This window comes from Berghia stephanieae, chromosome 6 (genome assembly GCF_034508935.2).
Source record: "Berghia stephanieae isolate SIO BIC M18660-M18661 chromosome 6, UCSD_Bste_1.3, whole genome shotgun sequence".
In the NCBI taxonomy this organism is placed as follows: domain Eukaryota; kingdom Metazoa; phylum Mollusca; class Gastropoda; order Nudibranchia; family Aeolidiidae; genus Berghia; species Berghia stephanieae.
The window spans coordinates 68367332-68393429 of NC_088365.1; the positions used below are offsets into that span (position 1 = coordinate 68367332).

Here is a 26098-nt window from a genome sequence, read left to right on the forward strand (position 1 = left end):
GTTGACAAGAGTCATAGTGTCACTAGTTGTCACTATTATTAGTGACAGATTATTTCCTTCATGGCAACAAATATGTAGGGAGACCACCAACATCAATAGTAACTACCCGACCCTGAACCAGGATCTCTTTATTTGTCAAAAAGTTTCTGAATTCAGATGAGGCCAAATGTAATCCCCGAAGATTAAGCTGTCATCTGCATTTTTTGCCAAATTGGGACCTACAATTTGCCAGGAAAAAACCTCAAAATTTGCCAAGAAATTTGCAAAAAAGACCAAAATTCGCCAAAAAATTTGCCGAGTAGAACTAAGCGTTTCAGTAAAAATTAATGCGCGATACAGAAAATATATATATAAAAGACAATTTATAACATTTAAGGAGGTTACATTTTCATTTATTAATTTACACAATAGCGTTGTTACAAAGATTTTAAAGGATCATTATCCGTAGAGAGTAGCTTCCCTTGGTTTGGGCCCAGGCAAAACTGCAACATTTCTCAAGTTTCGCACTTTTTTTTTCGTTATTTTGTATTCGCTTCTTTTTTTTTCTTTAAAATTTGCCACGCGATTTGCCGATTTTCCCAAAATTTGCCACGATTTGCAAATTTTGGGGAAAAAAAGAAGCGAAAACAAAACAACGAAAAAAAAAAGGTGCGAAACTTGAGAAATGTTGCAGCTTTGCCTGGGCCCAAACTAAGGGAAACTACTTTCTACGGATAATGATCCTTTTAAATCTTTGTAACAACGCTATTGTGTAAACCAATAAATGTAGCCTCTTTAAATGTAATAAATTGTCTTTTATATATATATTTTTTTTTCTGTATCACGTGTTAATTTTTACTGAAACGCTTAGCTCTCCTCGGCAAATTTTTGGGCAAATTTTGGTCTTTTTGGCAAATTGTGGTGGTTTTTGGGGCAAATTTTTAGTCCCAATTTGGCAAAAAATGCAGATGACAGATATTCTCTATATGTATTTCATTTCTATCTCTGAGCTCAAAACTGAGTGGACACAGAATCGTCAATGCATGCTTTCCAATCAAGCTTCTTTTTACTTTTTGGTGACTTCAGATTTTAATGCCAATGTGAGACATGCTAGAACGGGGTCGTCGTGGAGTCGTATTGCTCACGTTAAAGACGCATCAAAGAAGGAGCCGAAAATACACTTGCTGTTGCATTGGGATTTCAGTTGTCAAGGCGTCATTGCTTGTTTGTTGTTGTTTTTTAATAAACGAAATGCATCAATAGTCTTATTGATAGAATGTAAGGAGAACTACTCATTATGGCTCGCTAAAAACAATAACAAATAGCTGGGTGTTGCCAAGTTCGTTTCCTCTATTAGTGTATAAAGTTCAAGTGAGTGATTTGATGATAGAAAGTCACTTCCACTCACTCCATGTGTGTCAGTCGTCGCAGAGTCGGCGCGTAAACAAATCAAAAAACGGCGAGTAAAAAGTAAAGCCAGCAAATTCACTCCACTCTGTTTGAGCGTAGCCATCGTTATGTTATAAACTGATACTGAAATCCAAAAGGACTGGCATTTTGACGTCATTATTTGGTTTTTGCACCGCCTAGTGAGTTGTCTTTAGAAGAGCTCATGGAAACAAGTTATTTCATTGGTTGAACTATTGAATACAACTCACGATTTGTTTTCTTTTGTGGCAAAAGACTGGCATTTTGACGTAATTTTTTGGTCAGCATCAGGCCATAACTTTACGAAGGCCACGGTTTGAGCCCTTACTCTCTCTCCACCTTTGTCCAGGATTGTGATTTGATTTCTGGGTGGAGTTCCTGACCTCCCATAGTGGGCAGGGAGGTACTTACTGCGTCTTATATCTCACTGTAACCTTTTTCCAATTTGTTTTCTGTCTTTGTCTTGGAATGAGATTATACTTGGTTTTGTCCTGGCCCTGGCTAAGAGGGAGACAGTCAAGTAGATAGTTAGTTTTGGGAGATGATTTTTTATCCCTTGTAAATGATCTTTCTGTTATGTACTCTATTGTGATCTGTTTAAATATATAGATTTTGTAAACATTTGAGTGTAGTCCTCATAGTGGGGACCCGTGCTTGTGACAGGATGAGACATTTAGGTGATCTCAAACTAAGTTCTTTGATAGTGTGCTCTTGGAATCTACATCTGTTTTCTATTTGAATCAATTCCTCTTTGTCTTACCTTTTCTTGGGTGCTTTAATTGTAATTCTAGAACTTTTTACTATCCCATTATCTTCCTTTTTACTGACGCTGATATGACCTTAATGTGTTGCAAGCGCCTTAAAACCCTTAAAAACAAACCAAAAAAACCAACAAAAAAAAACAACAAACCACTCCATTTGTTTGTGTCAGTCGTCGAAGATTCGGCGCGGAAACAAATCATCAAAAAAAGGTGAGTAAAAAGTAAAACCAGCAAATTCACTCCACCCTGTTTGAAATTTGAGCCCTTACTCTCTCCATCTTTGTCCAGCATTATGATTTATCTTGAGTTTGTTCATCTGGTGTCATGTCATATAATAAAATTCTGAGTCTTGGTGACCTCTAGGATTGGAGTAGTCTTCAACCCCTTTGTTGTGCGGCTATGTGGTCTAGTGGTATGACACTCACTTTCGGAATGGAAGATCCTGGGTTCGAGCCTCACTCGGCGCATAGTTGAGTCCTTCGAGAAGGATCTTTACTCACATTTTTTCACCGTGCTCAGGTGTAAAATGAGTACCTGGCCGTTAACAGCGTTGTTAGTCCGAACAAATTGTAACATCGCCTAACAGGCGTCATGTCCCGTCCTAAATGTTCAAATGTCGCTGTTTGCCAGGGACCCCTTGCAAAGCGCTTTGAGCACATTTAGTGGATTATAAAAGCTCTTTTTTTGTTTTGTTTGCGTTTAAAAATTTCCAAGTTCCAATGGTATTGCCCACATCTTGAGAAAACTGGTTTGCGTTTTGGTGTATTAATTAGAACAAACCTCTGCTCTGGTTCACGTGACAAAACCGGTTGAAAGTCGATTGCACCCCTCGATAAAGGGAAACAACTCGAGTAATTCACAGGGGTCTAATTCATGGACCGGGACTAAATCCGTAGTCTCGGACTAAAAGGCGTTGTAAGCTATTCATGAAGCCGGACTATCTGGGTCTGGGACTAAACGGACTAAACGGGAGAAATTTACACCTGCGATCGAGCAGGCGTAAATATCGTAGTCAAAATCGTATGTTACTCGCTGGGGGAAGTAAGTGTACAGCGCTTAGAACAAGGCTATCCGATCGTTTTTGATTTTGTTTTTTGTTTTGTTATTCTTCTCTTTTCTCGAAGATTCAACAACCGCACACACACTCTTCATCTTGCCCATTCCAAACACTCCCCAGAGACTCCTTTCCCCATACTATTTCATAGAAACTTCCTACTATTACTAGTACAACTGCTTCTACCGCTACTACTACTACTGCTGCTGCTGCTACTGCTACTACTACTACTACTACTACTACTACTACTACTGCTACTACTACTACTACTACTACTACTACTACTACAAGTAACTACTCCTACTCCTATCAATTCTATTATGTACTACCACTACTACTAGTACTACCACTACTAATACCTCTACTACTACTACTACTACTACTAATACTACTACTACAACTACTACTACTACTACTACTACTACTACTACTACTACTACTACTACTACTACTACTACTACCACAACTATTACTACTACTGCTACTACTACTATTACTATTTCTACTACTACTACTACTACTACTACTACTACTACTACTACACTACTACTACTACTACTACTACTACTAGTACTACTACTACTACTACTACTACTACGACTACTACTACCACCACACCACCACCACTACACTAACACTACTACTACTACTACTACTACTACTACTACTACTACTACTACTACTACTACTACTACTACTACTACCACCACTACTACTACCACTACTACTACTACTACTTCTACTACTACTACTACTACTACTACTACTACTACTACTACTACTACTACTACTACTACTACTACTACTACTACACTAACACTACCACCACCACTACTACTACTACTACTACTACTACTACTACTACTACTACTACTACTATACTACTACTACTACTACTACATCTACACCACACATACTACTACTCACTACTAACTCACTACTACTACTACTACTAACTACTACTACTACACTACTCTACTACTACCTACTCATCACATACTACTATACTACTATTACTTACCTACTACTACACTACTACTACTACTACTACTCCCTACTACTACTACCTACTCACTACTACTACTACTACTACTACTACTACTACTACTATACTACACTACTACTACTACTACTACTACTACTACTACTACTACTACTACTACTATACTACTACTACCTACTACTACTACTACTACTTCTACTACTACTACTACTACTACTAATTACTACTACTACTACTACTACTATACTACTACTACTACTACTACTACTACTAACTACTACCACTAACTACTACTACTACTACACTAACCCTTACTACTACTACTACTACTACTACTACTACTACTACTACTACTACTACTACTACTACTACTACTACTACTACTACTACTACTACTGCTACTTCCATTACATTTCTATTATGTCTTTTAATGTCCTTTATATTATAGAAAGTTCAGGTATCTCACTGGCCTTATCATTTCTATCACACCATTGGGATCCAAGCCAGGCTAACGATTCATTCACACTCCAATCATCGTTGAATATAGACGATGCAAGTTATACAGCATTTCATTTCATTTGTTTTCTACGTTTATTTGGTGATTGTGCTGATGAATGGTTTGTACTCGAAACACCCATTGTCTGTATTGTTCCCATCCGATGCCTCTCCATCACTCTTTCGTTAGTATTTTCACGATCCCAGGCTTCTGGCAGCCCCCACCAATCTCTACTTAGAACAATGCTACACCGTGGCATCGTTACTTATATTTACTAAAAACATTACACACACAACACATTCTCAAACCATTTTTACACATCTAAACTTGTTCACATTATTTTTATTTTGTGGGAGGAAAAAAAAAACGACAAAAACAAACACTAAGGAGAAATAGATATGATTTCTGTGCAACTTCGTATGACGCATGCGCAGATGGAAAAATAACACATTTCTATGACGTTTTGTGATAAGTTTCCAAGGAATCCCCAGTTAAAAATAGATTGACCTCTGTAGTCTGAGACTTCGCACACGTAGTCCGAAACATGATAGTCAGGGACAAAGTCTGACTCCATGAATAGCTTACATTTCGTAGTCTCGGACTTCCCATAGTCTTGGGGATACTTGTGTGTAATATTCCCCTCAAAGCAAATGGGGAATTAAACAAAGTATTATTTCTTGATCAGGATACGTGTGTGTAATATTTCCCTCATTGCAATCATGTGCCATTTTCAGACTTGTGAAATATACCCAAAAATGTCACATAAAAACAATGAAAAAATGCTAACATCTACAAGTTGCTCATCAAAGACACCTAGAGGAAGGGGACATAGCCACGCCTCTTGTACAGTCGTCATAATGTAAACAATGGCAGTAATGGGAGCGATCTATATTCATGCTTTCGTCCAACCAAGTCATCAATCACATGCTTTGTTACTGTCCAGCGATTGGATGTTTCTTTTAAAATTAATGTAAACACCTGGGTGAGGTTCCCGACCTCCCATAATGGACAGGGAGGTACACACTGTGTCTTCTTTCCCTTTATATCTGTTTTCCAACGTGCTTTCGGTCTTGGTCTTGGAATTAGATTATTTGGTTTTGTCCTGGCCCTGGCTGGGAGGGAAACAGTCAAATGCATAGATATTGTTTTGGGAGATGATATTTTTTCCTTGTAAATAATCTCGCTGTTATTTATTATTATATTTATTTTTTGAATGTATAATGTAAGCATTTGAATTTATTCCTTTTGTTGGATTTTGTGCTTGTGTCTGGATGAGACTTATAGGTGATCTCAAACTAAGTACATTGGCGGTATGCTCTTGGAATCTACATCTGATCCCTATTTGTTTCCAGTTCCCCTTTGTCTTACTTTCTCTTGGGTGCTTTAATTGTAATTCTAAAACTTTGTACTACCCCATTTTCTTCCTTTTTACTGGCGCTGATATAACCTAAATGTGTTGTAAGCGCTGTAAAACCCTTAAAAACAAAAACAACAATGTTAACACGCTGCTTTGTTAATGAAAGATATGAACATACACGTGTGTCTTAACAAAATGACCAATCGTGATGTTTGATAGTTCAAAAGCTGTGAACACTTTTCAATATGTGGGTCACTTTGAGCATATTTTGCAAATGGAAAGTTAATATAGATCATTCCCGTTGGTAAATATAGCAAATTAGAAGTTTTATATCGATTGTATGTGTCTAAGTATTATTCCTACTGTTCTACCCTTGATGATGAAACCAAAAGTAGATTTTAGTCTAATAAAAAGTTGCAACTAAACTTATACTGTAGGGAATTACTCCGATTTTTTTATGTTATTGAATGAGGTAACACGTATTGACAACCCAAGTCAATGGAAACTCAGTTCAGTGCAGTGCACGGAAAACAATTTTAAAAGGCAGATATCGGCAGTTAATAATTATTCGACAAATGACTACTGGCCTTGACATTGAATACATGAATTAATTGTTTAAGCCAATGATACAATTAAGGCAAAATCTTTATTTAATTCATGTTTATCTCGACTGGTTTGTTCCTACTATAGACAACTAAAGGGGTGTTATAATGTATTCCTATCTCGACTGGTTTATTCCTACTAGAGACAAACAAAGTGGCGTTATAATGCATTCTCATCTCGACTGGTTTATTCCTATTATAGACAAACAAAGGGGCGTTATAATGCATTCTCATCTCGACTGGTTTATTCCTACTATAGACAACCAAAGGGGTGTTGTAATGTATTCCTATCTCGACTGGTTTATTCTTACTAGAGACAAACAAAGGGGCGTTATAATGCATTCTCACCTCGACTGGTTTATTCCTACTAGAGACAACCAAAGGTTTTTATGATTTATTCTCATCTCGACTGGTTTATTCCTATTACAGACAACCAAAGGGGTTTATAATGTATTCCTATCTGACTGGTTTATTCCTACTAGACAACCAAAGGGTTGTTATAATTTATTCTCATCTCGACTGGTTTATTCCTATTACAGACAACCAAAGGGGTGTTATAATATATTATCATTTTGACTGGTTTATTCCTATCTGAGGTAACAAAAGAGATGTTATAATGCATTCTTATCTTGACTGGTTTATTCCTATTAGAGACAACAAAAGGGATGTTATAATGCATTCTCATCTCGACTGGTTTATTCCTACAATAGACAACCAAAGGGGTGTTATAATGTATTCTCATCATGACTGGTTTATTCCTATTAGGGACCACCAAAGGGGGTTACAATGTATTCCTCTCTTTACTGGTTTATTCCTATTAGAGACAACCAAAGAAGTGTTATAATGTATTCTCATCTTTACTGGTTTATTCCTATTATAGACAACCAAAGGGATGTTATAATGTATTCTTATCTTGACTGGTTTATTCCTTTTAGAGACAACCAAAGGGGTGTTATATAATGCATTCTTATCTCGACTGTATTATTCCTCATAGAGACACTCCGATCGGTTGTCGCAAAAGTCGCAAAAACTTTTGCAAAGATTTAAACAACATTACAAATAGCATTTGTGACCCACTTTGTCGAAGCGGTATCATGTCTGGATTTCCTAGGTACCGGAAATTGTCAAAGTCATACACAAATGTCCATTTGATATTTCACCAACCTTAGCAAGATCAACATGAACTTAAAATACTTTATTTATCTCTCCTTCTATTTATGAATAGAAACAGTGCGATAAAAATTTCTTTGTTCAATATGGCTGTATGAAATGTAATTGCCAAATGTAGCACAACCTCATTTCATGATCTTCAGGATATCAAAACAAAAACAATAATAAAAAAAGATAAAAACACAAAACAAAACTAAACACACAAAAAACACACACACACAAATTAAACAAACGATTATTCTAAAATTGCCTAGACATATAGTGTCAAAGATTGCTCACTCTCCTGTCAACCAAGGGTTGTGGATAAAACTGATCTGAATGTGCCACACACCCTCCAGCTTAATCTACACGCAAATCATCGACAATCTCGGCATTTCAACCAGCATCGATCAGCATCCCAAATGGCATCGGCATTCCAAAAAGAATCGCTCGGCATTCCAAAGAACATCGCTCGGCATGCTAAAGAGCATCGGTATTCCAATGGGCATCGCTCGACATTCCAAAGGGAATCGGTATTCCACATTCCAAAGAGCATCGCTCTGTAATCCAAAGGGAATCGCTCGGCAATCCAAAGGGAATCGCTCGGCAATCCAAAGGGAATCGGTATTCCACATTCCAAAGAACATCGCTCGGTATTCCAAAGAACATCGCTTGGCATTCCAAAGAACATCGCTTGGCATTCCAAAGAACATCGCTTGGCATTCCAAAGAACATCGCTCGGTATTCCAAAGAACATCGCACGGTATTCCAAAGGGAAACGCACGGCAATCCAAAGGGCACAGCATACAAGACAATGAGATAATAACTCATTGGAATCCTTAAACCTGTATGTCTTCCTAGCATCGCGCCTCAAATATTTCTTGCTCAGAGGTGCTTTTAAACAGTAGACGGCACTAGGCAATCGCGAAGGTGACGTATCCAGGAAATTACCAGAGAATGGGTGACTCAGGCCAGTTCGAGTGCCTAAGACCAGCCACCAAATGTGCCCCCCCCCCCACAAGATTGAAAGATATTAAAATGTATGATAAAATCTACATCATTTGATGGATTTCACCCTTCCCCATTGAAACATCCGGTCCGATGTTCTTTTCCTCAAAAGTAGGGGAGGATGAACTCTATCAAATGATATTCATTTTGCCATATTTGTTTAATATCTTTCTATCTTTGGGAGGTGGAGGGTGGGGGGGTAGGGTGCGGGCACATTGGGGGCTGGTCTTAGTAATCTCAACTGGCCTTAGGTCACCCCATTCTACGATAAAAGACGTGAATTCAGGAATTGGAGGTAATAACTTCTGCAAAATGGCATTGAGAGAAAAAAAAAGGTCCAAAAGTGAAAGTTTGTAATGCGCAGATCACAAAAGAGTTATAGACTTTTGTCGTTCCCGAGAAAACGATTACTGCAAATTTTACACAAGAAATGAAATTGACGTCACTCAGCTCTTTATTGTTGTTTTTAGACAGCTTTTTAAAATGGTTTGTTCTCACGAAACTGTGTTAATCAGACTAAAATATGTTTAGTGTTAAACATATTTGTGTGTTGGTATGTTACATTCGGATGTCAGAGGTTGTGAGTATTTTTACCGAATTGCATAACATCAATTAATATGTTCGAATTTCATACTGCATCCCAACCTTGTATATACCATCCATGGATAATAATATTTCAGTTACACGGGTTCCCTCTCTATCTCAGGGACAGGCTGTTTGACATTTTATACGACACTTTTCCACACAGATGGACTGGAAAAAATTAAAGTCGATTGCCATCACTCTTGGGTCTGCGGGTATTTTTCTGTATGGATTTCCTCTACGGGACTACATCAAAGACATTTTAAAAGATATTCAACTTCCACACTTAATACTGGAACGCTTGCCATTGAAAACAAAGGGCTCTTATTAAATATTCCACGCCATGAAAGTTACAATAAACATTAAAAAAAAGATCTAAAAATTAGGTTGAATTTGCTTGTAGATTGCCATAGCAACTCTGTTGATACGCACGGAGTAGATAGAAATGGTAAACAAAATGCAACACATTTATGTATTTTGATGTTCACTTTTATAATATATTTACTGCAACGTTTTTCTGTTAGATATAATATTATTGAACAGAGAACAAGTCTATAAACTCGCTGGAGTTTTGGGTTCTTGTATTAAATATTTAATTTATTGAATTTGATTGGCGAGCGCCAAAACTGAACGTAAATATAAACATGTTCCTGTAATTTGAGCTAACTTTGTAATAAATGAAAATATTGAGAGAGGAATTGATTGTCTCGAATAAGTACAGAAAATAGTAGATAATGGAAGTGACACTTACTAGAGAGCCGCCAAGCAATAGCTCTGGGTAGATGAAACAGACACAGGTAGTCACGAAACTGGGGAAAAACGTAATGAGAAATAAAGTTGAAATTATGACGACCATTCTGGCAACTTTGAGGTCACGTGACGTCAGTCGATTCATTGATGACGTTGCCGATGACGACGGTGACGTCGACGGCAATGATGATGATAGTGGTGGCTTTTTTGATTGGCTCGAGTATTTTCCCAACTCTTCTGATAAAGTCGCTCCTTGTTTCCATTTTGCATTCTTTTTTAGCTGATGGACCAAGATGACCGTTGATGCAATGGCGGCGATGAAAGCACCCATCGGAATAATGATGCCGAGGGCGAATTGACTTGGGGCCATAATCTCGTTTCTGTTCTTTCTGAACATCAACGTGTAAACCGTTTTATTTCTCAATGGATGAAATAGCCAATCATAGTAGTTGACATAGTAAATAGGTGCGACGAAGGCGATGTTTAGGACGTAGATAAGCACAATGACGACGGTTACTCTTGTGGTTGTGATTAGTTCTTTTACTTTCAAAGGGTACGTGACACATACGCATCGTTCTATGGTTACGAATGCTGTGATTAGCGTTGTTATCCTAGCGCAAGTCATATGAGACCACAATCCGTAGAGATAACTCACAGCAAATTGAATAAAAGGCAACTCCAACTCAAGAAAGGGAGGGAAAAAGCAAAGATTGTACCACATTATTGTCAAACAACCGAAAAAGTCGGAAATGGACAAACCGAGAAGAGTCACGTTCATTGGGTCTTTTACACCCAACTTGATAAACACAATAACGTTGATTGTGTTTGAAATGATTCCGAACAGGGAGATGGATTGATTTGAAATCCCGACAACCGTGAAGCGAATCCACCAGATAACCGTATCTGGAATCAGAGGTTTGAATCTAGTTCCAGTTATAATCATGAGGCCATTCTCAACGTTGGGGTTCATGTCGCAATCTTCATACTCCAGGCTTCCATTCGGGCAAAGCATTGTGGATCGTGAAAGAATGAGAACGAAGCAGAACCAAAATATTTTTTTCCAATTAGTTGTGAGGTCTTTGCCAGATTGGTTTTAAAAATGCTGCAAAAATAAAATCATAATGAATTGCAAGTATAGACGGGTGGTGTAGCTCTCAATAGGCATGAAAAGTCTTGAATCAAACCCTCCACTCTTTTGGTTCCTAAATCCTTGGGAGTGTGTATGAAACCAGTCCTTAGGGGTACCAATAATGAATCGATTACATAAAGGTAGCCTGACTATTTCAGTAGTAGGATGTCTGGGTAAATTTATGAGATTACGGGACGTAAAAGAGTGAAGATTGGTGATTTTTATTGACGACCAGCATAAATTTAGACGAGAACATGAGATACCATTGTAAGAGAGTAAGCTTATGCAAAAGGTTATCCAAAATTTTTAGTGTAAAATGGTCAATTATATATCAGCAAATGGGTTTTGTGAGTGCATGATGCAGGCATATCAATAAAACGATATGTGAAAGATACGTTTGGGACAGTTTAATGTCCAAGTTAGTGGACAGGTTATCGTATTGAGTAGTAGTTAATCAACCTTTCTTGATTGATTTATGGATGTTTGTGCAGATGAAAAGGACAATTTATCAAAATAACATTATATCATAAAAGCGGGGTTTAGCATTAATATTAAGGGTGTAAGATTTGCTCTTACTCTTAGGGGGTGGATTTTAGACTGACATGGAACTGTCGTAGGAGGTGTGGTTTGAAGGAATTGTTGGTACAGTTACAATAGGGGATAAAATAGGGTGTTTTGTTATCAAAACGGCATTCTATTCTACTTCACTATGAGTTGCACTTTCCTAGTATGCTGCACGTTCTAACATCCTATTAAGAATCTTTATTTTACGGACTTAGAAATATTCCACGTATATTGAAAATGGCTACTTAGGCAAAATAACATCATTTGGATTGAATTTACGGATTTGGAATTTATGAAACTGACTGAATTATGACCATGCTATTTGATTTGGATTTCGGATTTATCACAACAAATGAACTGTAAGAAATGAAATTTGGAATCTGGACTTTTTTTTGAATGTCTTGATGTTGTATATTCAATTATCATCATTGGCCCTTGAACTGTTTAGTCATTATGAACATCTACAACACAATGCAACGGGATATCATTACCATCTATCAAAAAGCCACTATACGATCATAAGCCATTACATACGTGTGCAACTACGCCACAACCATCACTCTGGCACCAGAAGATGAATTACACATGTATCCAGTCCTCAGGAAGAGTGGTTTTACACTTTCAATGAAATAGGAACCAGTGATTTTTACAACACTTTTCTTCCCTAAAGTGTATTACTTTTTATTAAGAAAGGTATTAAAGGTGTGCTCAAACCGCTTTTAAAAGGATTTGAAGCCAATCACATTAATTAAAATTTCAGACAAAACACACACACACACACACACACACATATACACGCAGATAGAGAGAGAGAGAGAGAGAGAGAGAGAGAGAGAGAGAGAGAGAGAGAGGAGGAAGAGAGAATGACCGAGAAAGAGAAGGAAGAGGAACTACAGTTTTCAAGTACAAGGGATGCATAATTAAACTGACATAAATATTAATGTGACCTCTCCACTTTGTCTTCCTGGTCGTGAGCAATCTATTAATTGTATTGTTATTCGCACATGCCATGAAAATGAATTCTGCGTTTCTCCTCTCTGGAGAAATAATTGTAAATTTTCCTCATTGTGACAAATTTCCATGTTTAATCCATCTTGTTATCAGTTTTTTGAATGTAGAAATCACAACAGGCAGTCATGCCTATGGCTTTCAACTATTAAAATGTAACAAGTGTTTCTGTCAAGTGTGTATAAAGTGTACCATTTGCTGTGTCATTTTGAACCCAGGGTGGCAATGTTAGGGAGAAGTGGACATGAATCTCATGAAAAGTAAACCCCCGGTCAAGCTTGTGTGGAGTTCATTGATCGTAATCATAACATAATTCACTGTGAATCGCAACCATTGTTAACTTATAGATAGTATGCAGATGACGTCACTCGGGCCTCTGTTATTGTTTTTGCCATCCGCGTTTGTGATTTGTTCTCACTAAACTGTATTAACCAGACTATAAAAGTTCATGGTTACACAGAGTTTGTGTGTTGGTCCGTTATACTTCCGGATGGCAATGTTGTGAACTCCTTGGCCAAGCGCATTCTATCTATAGATAGAATGCACTTGGCCAAGAAGTTCACAACATTGTCATCTATAGATTGCTATCTATAGATAGAATGCACTTGGCCAAGAAGTTCACAACATTGCCATCCGGAAGTATAACGGACCAACACACAAACTCTGTGTAACCATGAACTTTTATAGTCTTGTTAATACAGTTTAGTGAGAACAACTCACAAACGCGGATGGCAAAAACAATATCAAAGGCCTGAGTGACGTCATCTGCATACTATCTAAATGTCATGGTCTCAAGTGAGTAAAGAGCTACTCGACTATGCATAAAGATATATGTAGAATGAGGCCCCAGAATTTACTAGTTACTATAAATGAAAAACAATTAACGATTTGTTTACAATGAAATAAAAATAATGATGAAATTTAATTAAAAGAGATAAACAGTGATCGTGGCAGTTACAAATAGAGATATGAATATTTTACGTAACTTATGATAATATGTCAGGTTCGTAAGTTTACGTTTCCAGACAGTTGATGGGCTTGGATGATCTATTCCTCTGATAACAGGATCGGACTCGTAAAATTCCACTTCCAGGCAATTGGTAAGAGGTTATAGTGTAGTACAGCGGGCTTGGGTTTGATCCTTGAAGATTATACAATCAAAGTTAAAAGCTCCGGCGTCTTAATGGTGTAGATATAATTAATATCTACAAAGTCCCAAAAGATAAAAATCTTCCAGTATATAGAAGGAATAGAGCGACTGGCCGTCCGGCATAGATTGTGAAGAGAAGTGAGTGTAGAGTGTTAGACCTATCAGCTTTTATAATAAATGGCTACGTGACAGAATGTACAACGAAAAGTATTCACTAATTAGAAATTAATTCGAGGGAAGGCTATAAAAGGAAAGACGATCTAATATTAGAAGGTAAAGTTTATCTAAGCCTACCGAAATATAACTGGAGTGAGATGAATTCAGTTCTTAATAAAATAAAATTTAATAAGATAATTGTGAACAACCTTTACTGTGACACCCCCCACCCACGTTTAAAATATACTCTTTAACCATTATGGGAAAGATAGATTTTACAAACGGAAGTAAATGTACTATCATGATACTCTAGCATTAATCCATTGTTATGATGTGTGCTACAATTAAATTATTTATTAACTAGACATGGAAATGTTTATATTAACGTAGGTATATGAATGGGTGACAATAACAATGAAAGATTGTGATTACAAATCATTATGATGAACAACATGATGGCAATGTGATTACAAATCATTGTGATAAACAATAGTGATGGCAATGAAGCATGATTTAAGTCGATGATATGAAGGTAATTTACTGAATGAAATGAATGAAAATGTAAATGGAATATTGACATTTCAATTATTAATCATAAATGAGTGAAAATTCATAACAATGATAGATAAAGAGAAGATTTCCCAAATCATGAATGGGTATGGTATATATATCCAAACAATACTCAATGTTACATTAAGTTGGGTCATCATGTTTACAAATAAAATTATCGAATTTGTGTGTTCTGATTTGGCATAATTTGCGAGGTAACTAACAGTATGCATGGGAGGTTAAGTTATACCCTTCTCACGTCATTACACTAATCGAGAAAGTAGGTCGGCGTGAATATTTTCACAACCTGGTATGTGAGAGATACTGAAAGTGTAATTTTGCAAAAATAGACTCCACCTTAGTACTCTACTATTATTCATTTTGTTATTTCTTATGTACGTGAGTGGTTTATGGTCCGTTTCGACCACAAACTCTTTTAGCAGTAGATATCTGCTGAATGTCTTTAAAGCAAAGACGATGGCCAGTCCTTCACGCTCTATTACAGAGTATCGTGATTCTCTGTCCAATAATTTTCTGCTTGCATATAAGCAAGGCATTAGAGTTCCCTCATGTTCCTGTAATAGTACACCTGCGATGCCCTTATCAGACGCGTCAGTTCTTACAACAAATTCTTTTGATATGTCGGGTAATTTAAGAATTGGTTCTGAACAGAGTAATGCCTTTAATTGGTTAAAGCTATTCTGACACGCTTCTGTCCAAACAATTTTGTTCGGTGACCCATTCTTTGTCAGATTTGTTAGCGGTGTCGCGATGTGCGCGAAGTTGTAAATGTATTTCCTGTAAAAATTTAGGAGCCCAAGTACTTTGCGTACTTCTTTTTTTGTCTTAGGTGGTTGCAATTGTGCGATTTTTGTTTGTTTTTCTGTCTCGGGTGTCTGTGTCCCATGACCAACGGTATGATCAATCCTGCATTTGAAGCTTCGATATTAGTAAACATAGGTTGCGACACTGTGTCTCTATCAAAATATTTTTTTAGCATATTTGCATGGAATGTCTTTGTTGTGTTGTTAATTTTAATCTCGTAATTAACATTAGATTTTACTGCTGTTATTTTGAATGGTCCTTTCCATGTAGCTAAAAGTTTACTCGAGTCATCGGGTAAGAGTATTAGTACTTTGTCACCAATCTCAAATTTTCTTGATTTGCTTTTGCGATCAGAGTATTCCTTGTATTTCTCTGCTTTTTTAGTGACGGATTCCTGTGCTAGCTTACACGTGTCCTCTATTCTGTCTTTCAGGTTTCTTACATATTCGTAAGCAAACATAATTTCGTTATTGTCCTCCTCATTCCCTTTACAAATGTCGGCTACTATATTGATCGGGCCGCGAGGTGATCGTCCATACATCAACTCAAATGGGGAGTAGCCTGTAGATTCTTGGGGTATTTCTCTATATGCAAATAGGATTGCTGGTAAGTATCTGTCCCAATCATCTGGTTTTTCTGCTGACACTTTTCTTAACATATTCTTTAGAGTGCCATTAAATCTTTCACAAAGACCATTTGCTTGGGGGTGGTAGGGAGTTGTGAATGAGTGTTGGATTCCCATGAGTTTCATGGTTTCATGCATCATATGTGATGTAAATTGGGGTCCATTGTCCGACAGTATCTCATTTGGTATGCCTATTCTAGTAAAAATTGTCATCAATGCTTCAGCTATGTGATCCGATGTAGTTGATTTCAATGCTATCGCTTCTGGCCACCTGGTTGCGTAATCGACTAGTGTTAGTATGTGTGTATGGTTTCTATCTGATTTTGTTAAAGGGTCTATAATGTCAATTGCAACTTTTTGAAAAACTTTTTCAATAACTGGGGTTGTCTCTAATGGCAATCTCGGTATTCTGCCTTTTGCGACTCTTCTTTGGCATGTGTCACAAGATTTCACATATTCTCGGACGTCTTTAGTAATTCCAGGCCATGTGAAATTCTCGGATATTCTCTTCAATGTGGAAGAGCTCCCAAGATGTCCAGAAGTTATTGAATCGTGCGCTATTCCAAGGATTTTGTTTCTGTAAATACTCGGCGTGACCAGTTGTTTAGCTATTTTGTTTCTTTTCCTATGTAACCTGAACAGAATATCTTTTTCAATGATGTATTCAACTTTTGATTTCGTCCCTTTGTTTGCGATATTGAAATATGATGTTAAAGTCGGGTCCTTTTTCTGTTCTTCAATGAACGTGTTCCTGTCAAATTGCTGTGGTTCAAGAGAAATAGTCATTGGCTTCTCTGTTGTCTTTGTCATCTTTCTTGTTTCTGCTAGACAAGCTGTTTCTTGGGTTAATGACCATTCTTTTACATCTGTTGGGTTGTCTTTAAGACCTTTTATATTGCCAACAATAACATCAGCGACGGGGTTGGGAAGTATACAGCATTCCACTATTCCTGTATAGTATGGGGTTTCTATGTACACGTTAGCTGTTTCAAAGGTTTCGACTGTGCCACTGAATGTGATGCATTGTACCGTTTTTCCAGTTTTGTCTTCGTCATTGATCAAAGATGCTTTTATTCCTACTGTACTGCATCCTGTGTCTCTCAATATTTTGCAATCAGTTCCATTAGCTTTGCCTTCACAAAAAAATAGCGATCCTGATTTGTGAGTTTGTGTTAAAAGTGACATACCTTTCACGCAATACACATTTATATTTTCTCCTGACATTACTCGTGTCTGATTGTTTACACTTGTTTGGAGTGATGCATTTGCAGTTTCTTTTGGATATCCCACGATTTTGTAACATTTGTCTGCTGTGTGGCCTTTCATTCCACAATATTGACATTTAATTATAGGTTTGTTGGTTTTCTTATACTCAGTATTATTGTCAGTGCTATTTCTTGTTTTGTTTTGATAGGGTCGGCTATGGTCTCTATTGAACTGTTTGTTCCATGGTTTGTTACTATGATCATCTTGTTTCACTTGCGTGTTCCGAGTGATTGATCGGCTCGTTCTATTTGAGTATTGAACTTTAGGTGTACATGGGCTCTGAGCAGCGGCAGCGTAGTATGGTTCCTTCAATGTTCTGCTAAGGGGTGTCAATGGATGTGCACTGTTAAAGTTTTCTGCGTAGATTTTTAATTTGTCCAAGTTTTCTGGCTTTCTCTCTTTAAAGAATGCGACTAAATCTGGGTTGCAAGCTTGATAGATTCGATTCTTCAGCGTGAGATAGTAAAGGCCTGCAAAGTCGTCTTGTTTTACGTTTGCCAACTCAGGCCAGCGATTTAGAAATTGAGTAATTCGGTTCACGAATGTATTAAAGTCTTCTCCACTTTCCGGTTTTGCAGTGTGAAACCTTTCCTGGTAACCATCTTCCGTTAATCTAAATCTTTTTAGTAGAGCGTCTTTAATTTTTCCATAGTCATCTGCATCTTCAGTTGTTAAGGTATAGAAAACTTTTAGCGGTTCTCCAGATAAGCAGTTAATCAAGGCTGTGGCCCATTTGCTTTCTGGCCAACGATAACCTTTAGCCTGAACTTCGAATCGGTGTAAGAAGGATTCTAGGCAGTCTGAGCGTTCATCGTATGTTGGCATGCGTGGAAGTTTCACGAAAAATTCATCACTATTATTATGTTTTCTTTCATGACCGGTTTTTGTTTTTTCAATTTCCAGCATCATTTGGGTCCTTTTGGTTTCTTCTTCTGCTAAAGCTATTTGTCTTTTTAGTTCCCTTTCTTGGACTCTTTCTTCTCGTTCTTCTCTACGTATTCTTTCTTCATTTTCTTCTCTACGAATTCTTTCTTCATTTTCTTCTCTACGAATTCTTTCTTCGTGTTCTTTTTCTTCTTTACGAATTCTTTCTTCATTTTCTTCTTTACGAATTCTTTCTTCATTTTCTTCTTTACGAATTCTTTCTTCATTGTCTTCTCTACGAATTCTTTCTTCATGTTCTTTTTCTTCTTTTACTTTCTCTTTGCACCATGAAAATATTCTTTCCTGGGGTATTTCTAAGTCCTTTGCGAGACTTAAGTATCTTTTATATGCTTCCATGTTGCAATAAATTAGTTACGATGTTTTATATATATTATATTGACAGGATACTGTTACTGACTGTTTTATTTATTTACACTTACTGGAATGAACTGTTCTATTTTTAGAAATCTCTCTCTCTCTCTTATTTCAACTTATTATGTATGTTGAATTTGATGCCTTTTATCGTTATATCTTATAAAGCAATGTGTCAATACAATGCGGAGTTATTATGACTTGTGTCAATAGCAATGTGTCAATCGCCTGTACTCTAAACTATGTTACTACGAAAAATGTATCACCAATGTGTGTGACTCGTCGTTAGTTTGTGTACAATTATTCGCAATGACGCTAATATACTAGAGTGTGATAACAATAATAGGATACCAAAATAATCCCAAGTTATCTATCACTAAATATAACACGACGGCTAGTAGACTCCTTTTATTATTATTTAGTTTTTAAAGACTCACTTTTCAGAACATAATATATAAGTGGTTTTCGGTAACAGTAGTATGCCAAAAATGCATTTAAAACAAATCACTATGCAAAACAAATCACGATGTCTATAGTTACTATGTGATGCCCAACTCATGTAAAAGAGAATAATGAAGGATATATTTACCAACTCAGTTCGTGGCTGGGACCTCTCTCTTGTTCAATGGTTGTTCAACAATTGTAATTAGGCATTGAAGAGTGTTTAACAGTGATGTCTGAAATACAAAACAATAAAATATCGTAAGATTTACAATAGTTACAAAATGTGTTCACAACACTGAGTGATTGGATGATAGGTGAATGAATCGTTATGGAATGTAAACATATTGAAAACAATTCATGAATGAGGCAAACAACAAAATGAAATGAGTGATATAATAACAAAGTGGACAAGGAATGAATGAATGAATGAAAAACTGAGTGAATAGATGAATGAATGAATGGATAATGTATGAATGAAAGAATGAAGGGAGGAATAAATGTATGAATGATTGGATAAATGAGTGAATAAACGAATGAATGGATGAATGAATGAATGAATGAATAAATGAATGATCAATGAATGAATGAATAATTTATAAATGAATAAATGAATGACGGAATGAATCAATAAAATGCTATTCAATTTGAATGAAAGAATGAATGGATAAATTGCTATTCCATTTAAATGAAGAAATGAAAAAGAAAAAAAAATTAATCCTGTAAATAGGGAGTTCAATTAAAATATGATCAAGTGGGGCAATTAAGAGTTTTACAATTTAAACTTTAAGGTTAGATGAAATAGATATAAGTAACTAAATAAATTCAATTCTTTATATGTGTCCCCTCCAAAATGTCATGGTCTCAAGTGAGTAAAGAGCTACTCGACTATGCATAAAGATATATGTAGAATGAGGCCCCAGAATTTACTAGTTACTATAAATGAAAAACAATTAACGATTTGTTTACAATGAAATAAAAATAATGATGAAATTTAATTAAAAGAGATAAACAGTGATCGTGGCAGTTACAAATAGAGATATGAATATTTTACGTAACTTATGATAATATGTCAGGTTCGTAAGTTTACGTTTCCAGACAGTTGATGGGCTTGGATGATCTATTCCTCTGATAACAGGATCGGACTCGTAAAATTCCACTTCCAGGCAATTGGTAAGAGGTTATAGTGTAGTACAGCGGGCTTGGGTTTGATCCTTGAAGATTATACAATCAAAGTTAAAAGCTCCGGCGTCTTAATGGTGTAGATATAATTAATATCTACAAAGTCCCAAAAGATAAAAATCTTCCAGTATATAGAAGGAATAGAGCGACTGGCCGTCCGGCATAGATTGTGAAGAGAAGTGAGTGTAGAGTGTTAGACCTATCAGCTTTTATAATAAATGGCTACGTGACAGAATGTACAACGAAAAGTATTCACTAATTAGAAATTAATTCGAGGGAAGGCTATAAAAGGAAAGACGATCTAATATTAGAAGGTAAAGTTTATCTAAGCCTACCGAAATATAACTGGAGTGAGATGAATTCAGTTCTTAATAAAATAAAATTTAATAAGATAATTGTGAACAACCTTTACTGTGACAGATAGATCGAAGTTAACGTCACTCAGGTCTTTGTTATTGTTTTTTGCCATCCACGTTTATGATTAATACTCACTGAACTGTATGATCCGGACTATAGATAGTATGCGCTTGGCTAAGAAGCTCATAACATTGCCATCCGGAAGTATAATGGACCAACACACAAAATCTGTGTAACCATGAACTTTTATAGTCTGGTTAATACAGTTTAGTGAGAACAACTCACAAACGCGGATGGCAAAAACAATAACAAAGGCCTGATTGACGTCATCTTCGAACTATCTATAAAAACATTCATGGTTACACAGCTTTTTGTGTGTTGGTCTGTTATACTTCCGGATGGCAATTTTGTGAACTTATTAGCCAAGTGCATACTATCTATAGCCTGACACTGACCAAAAAATGAAGTCAATAGACCAGTCTTTGGCCACAAAAGAAAACAAATCGTGAGTTGTATTGAATAGTTCAACCAATGGGACCACTTGTTTTCATGAGCACTACTAACGAAAACTCACTAGGCGGTGCAAAAACCAAATAATGACGTCAAAAACCAGTCCTTTTGGGTCTCAGTGTCAGGCTATAACAGTAGCCATCGTTATGTTATAGCCTGATACTGAAATCCAAAAGGACTGGCTGTTTGACGTCATTATTTGGCTTTTCCACCGCCTAGTGAGTTGTCGTTAGTAGAGCTCATGGAAACAAGTAATTTCATTGGTTGAACTATAGATAGTATGCAGATGACGTCACTCAGGCCTTTGTTATTGTTTTTGCCATCCGCGTTTGTGAGTTGTTCTCACTAAACTGTATTAACCAGACTATAAAAGTTCGTGGTTACACAGAGTTTGTGTGTTGGTCCGTTATACTACCGGATGGCAATGTTGTGAACTCCTTGGCCAAGCGCATTCTATCTATTGAATACAACTCACGATTTGTTTTCTTTTGTGGCAAAAGACTGGCATTTTGACGTCAGTTTTTGGTCAGTGTCGGGCCATAACTTTACGAAGGCCACGCTATAGATAGAATGCGCTTGGTCAAGGAGTTCACAACATTGCCATCCGGAAGTATAACGGACCAACACACAAACTCTGTGTAACCATGAACTTTTATAGTCTGGTTAATACCGTTTAGTGAGAACAACTCACAAACGCGGATGGCAAAAACAATAACAAAGGCCTGAGTGACGTCATCTGCATACTATCTATAACTTAACGATTGCTACTGAAAAAAAAGTGTAATAGTAAGCCATCAAAATGATCACTCTTCCCAGACCCGTTGTTTATTATATAGAGTAAAGCTATATGAGATTCTGTAATTATAAACTATTGTATAAGGCATTTAAAGGATAATTTCTATCAATCCTTTATTAAGATAAGATAAGATAAGATATATAATATATATATATATAGATATATATACATACATAAAACAGGTATTGAAAGTTATTCTACAGAATCCAACAGAACACAAGAAAGTGTTAACCCTTTTTCTATCTGAAAGTGACGTGGCGGGGTGAGAAAAAAATTCACCTGCTAAATTAATCAGAGGTTTAAAATGAAAATGAAAACAAGAAATGAAGTGAGTAGAAAACTGTCAAAAGACAATAGAGAATAAAAAAAAGTTTCGGCGATGGAGGTTCGAACCAACGGCCTTACTGTTACGACAACTCCTCGAGAGGTTAGCTCGTCAATCGACATCATCCACAACTCAAGAAAAAAAAAACAACAACTGGTATCAGTGTTTATATCTTGAGCCGCTTTCCCTTAAGTATTTGTAATTTTTCTCCTTATTCAACTATTTATTTTAGTTAATTTGGATTCAATAGTCCGATGTCACGTCGCTCAGCAACGGCGAGCAGCGTGGTTCTAAAAAAAGAAAATCGGTACTTTTTATTCTTCATGTCATGTGATCAGAATGTATAAAAGTTAAAACATGATCCTATTTGTGTTTTTCTCCTCTGGATACACTTTTATGCTCGTCGGAGAAATATTTCATAAGGGCGTCCGCGATTGTTCCGATAGTTTAGAGCTAGTTATTAAGTTACTATGCGTCATTACGAGGGAAGTGACGTCATGACGGTTGAAGCCTATTCTGGCATGAGTCTTATTCTTCCGTCTGTAAAATCTATAAAATCAATATCGTTCTCAAAACACCCCCGTCTTCTACCGTTTTAGGCCGATGAGTCACATTAATGTTGGTTTGTGGAGTTTTTTTTTTTTTGTTTTTTTTTGGGGGGGGCGGGTTCCATGACAACAATGAGACAATACTTATTTGGGGTTTCAAACTCTCATATCATAACAAGACTTCGAATCTGACTCAGTCTCCTGTCACACTCCCCTCACCAACCATATGAAAATCAACACTTTCGTTATGACGTCTTTGGCAACTTTACCATTCTGATTTCTTGTAAATATCTGAACAAGTGTGTATGAAAGGTGCCAGGCAAAGCAAGAAAGAAAAATACAAGAAAATAAACTAACCCCCCCCCCCCAAAAAAAAACAAAAAACAAAAAAAACCCAAAAACAAACCAGTTCAGCTCGACTGGGGATCGAATCTCAGACCTTCTGATTACCGGTCAGACGTGCTACGATTACACCACAGAGCCTTCCGATAGTTGGGACAATTTCAATACCTATATTTTTCACGAGGGAACGCGTTTTACGCTGTGAACCCTCGCTTGATTTCTTGTACATCACAACATCTAAATTTAAAGAAAATTTCTTGATTTAGCTATTAAAACTTGACTCTGTCAATCTTAGATATGTACAAAATCCTATTTATTGCTCTTCTATTTAAGTAAGAAAAATCTATTTTTATGTTTGGTGGGTGGGTAGATGGGTGCGGGATTCTGGAACATTCTGCAAATGACTGGTAAAGAGAAAGAGAGAGAGAGAGAGAGAGAGAGAGAGAGGGAGAGAGAGAGAGAAATAGAGAGAGATAGAGAGAGAGAGCGAGAGAGAGAGAGAGGGAGAGAGAGGGAGAGAGAGAGAAATAGAGAGAGAGAGCGAAAGAGAGAGAGAGAGAGAGAGAGAGAGAGAATCAGTTTAAAATTAAATCAAATTTATTTCACAAAACACAATTTATTTGATTTCTCTGTAAAAAAAACCCAAACGATTTCCATTCCCATAAATCAATAACCAATAATTTCAGGGTAGGAAAGCGTGCAATCCAAATTGCTAAAAACATCAGCATGGCAAAAATTGGCTAATTTTTATAAATGGTTCGAAAATAAATCATTGGTTTTGGAAAAATATTAGAAAATATGATTCTATTCTATTATTACATCGATTTACAGAGGGGAGAGGTTAATTCACTCAATCCTACAGATTGTTGTTGCTTTTCAAAATTGGAGAAAAAAATAATAAATGTGTTAAAAACGAGCATGTGCACAGATAATTTTATTCAACTACCATTAACATGTAAAAGCTACAAACTTTTGCCTTGAAAATACGCCTATAATTTGTCTCAAAAAATTGTAATAAATAGGCATGGGGTAAAAGTAACCCGGGTAAACAACGGATGTAGTCGGGGTGAGGGTTGAGTGAGTTAATGTCACCGAGTTGGTACAGTTGGACTTTGGACTTTTTTAGTTTAAAAATTGGAAAAACAAAGACAAAACTAAAAATTAAAAATAAAACACGTCCCTCAAATATCGATCGATATAAATGCCCCTCATCTTAGCAAATTACTTTCAAACCTGGGACTTAAGGAAGCCTTCACGAAGTCCCAGGTTTGAGCGTTTTTGCTAAGATGATGGTAATTTAACCCTCTCCTTACTAGACATTTTCAAGATTTTCCCCAAAAAGTTCACACCCAACTAACATAAAAATAGATTTTTTATCACTCAGACATACTAGCAGTAAGTTCTTGCCATACATAATTTCTTAAGCACAACATGCTCTACAACACTCTGTTCATTTTTTTAAAATGTTGTGATGTACAAAGGAAATTTGAATAAGAAAAATGTTAGTTGTATCGTAACGAATGTGACGATTTTCCTATAGTTGGTGAGGAGAGGGTTAAATCGATCGATATTTGAAGGACGAGATGCCTGGCTAATTTTTTTATTGCCTGTCTTTCCAAATTAGAGAAGTTTACTAACTAGAGGATATTTCCTTCTCCCACTCCCCCCTGTAAATCGATATAATATGAAAGAATCATATTTTCTCATTTTTACTTAAACCATTGATTGAGACAATTTTATTTACATTTAAGATTATCATATTTTATATAGAGTCGTGATCAGAATGACATTATTTGTATATTTATCTGATTTTGAAAAGACAAACACAGCATGATTCAAATCTATTATCGATTTAATAAGACTCTTCAAACCCCTCGTTAGATTTAATGACAAATCAGTTACAAATTGATTAGCTGTAAGTTCTCTCATACTTTGAAAAGCCTATTGACGTATCGGCCAGAAATCTTGAAATGCTACATTAAATAATTTTACACTTAAAACGATGTTATTTGTAGAGTTAAAATTATTTTTAAACGTAAAACACATATCCTTGTGAAGATTATATGTTTTAACATTGTCCCAACTATTGGGAGTCTCTCTGTGGTGTAATGTTAGCATGTCTTACCGATAATCAGAAGGTCTGAGGTTCGATCCCAACTCGAGGAAAACTGATTTTTTTGGGATGTTTCTTTTTTCTTGTACTTTTCTTTTTTGCTTTGTCTGGCACCTTTCATACACACTTGTTCAGTTCTTTAATTCAGGATGGTTGTAGGGTTACGATAACCCTCAAATCAAATCATATCGCTTTATAACAGCATTGTCATATTTACATTTCGTAGATTTTAGTTCTGTCTTAATCGGCTATGTGGTCTTGTGGTATGACACTCGCCTTCGGATCAAAAAATCCTGGGATCGAGTCCCCTTTGAGAGATGCATAGTTGAGTTCTTGCAAAAGGCTCTTTAATTTACTCAAATTAGCTCGCCGTACTCAGGTGTATAATGTACCTGGCCGTTAACAGCATTGTCTCTATCGAGGGAAAAATACAATATCGCCTAACAGGCGTCAGTCAAATCTCGTCCTAAATGATCAGTGTTGCTGTTAGCTAGTAAACCCTTGTAACACGCTTTGAGAACGATTAGGAGATAATGCGAAATATAAATACTCAGGTACATTATATTATGTTTACAGCGACAAAACCCCGTATGATTGCAAAACCAGATGTTACAGGAGAGCCGAAAAATTGTTCACATTTTACTTCAACTTTATACAATAACTATGCGGAGAATTGATTCAAATTTGGTATCAATCGAAAATGTCTTTTTTTTATTCTATCACTATTGATGTATAAAAATAAATAAA

At 36.4% G+C, this 26098-nt stretch overlaps 1 protein-coding gene across 4 annotated transcripts in view; it reads right to left on the bottom strand.

Annotated features, from left to right (window-relative positions):
• Positions 1–7860: 7860 nt before the first annotated feature.
• Positions 7861–26098, bottom strand: part of LOC144975512 (uncharacterized) — a 38048-nt gene continuing 19810 nt past the window's right edge. Inside the window, exons 1-2 of one of the 4 annotated variants that reach the window (XM_078919679.1) lie at positions 23407–23541; positions 7861–11271 (exon numbers count right to left, since the gene is read on the bottom strand). In XM_078919679.1, coding sequence (XP_078775805.1) covers positions 10012–11181 — 1170 coding nt within the window. In that variant the 5' untranslated portion in view covers positions 11182–11271; positions 23407–23541 and the 3' untranslated portion in view covers positions 7861–10011. Of the gene's footprint in view, positions 11272–23302; positions 23542–26098 lie in introns of those variants that run through there. The other 3 variants (XM_078919681.1, XM_078919680.1, XM_078919677.1) reach the window with 3 other exon arrangements.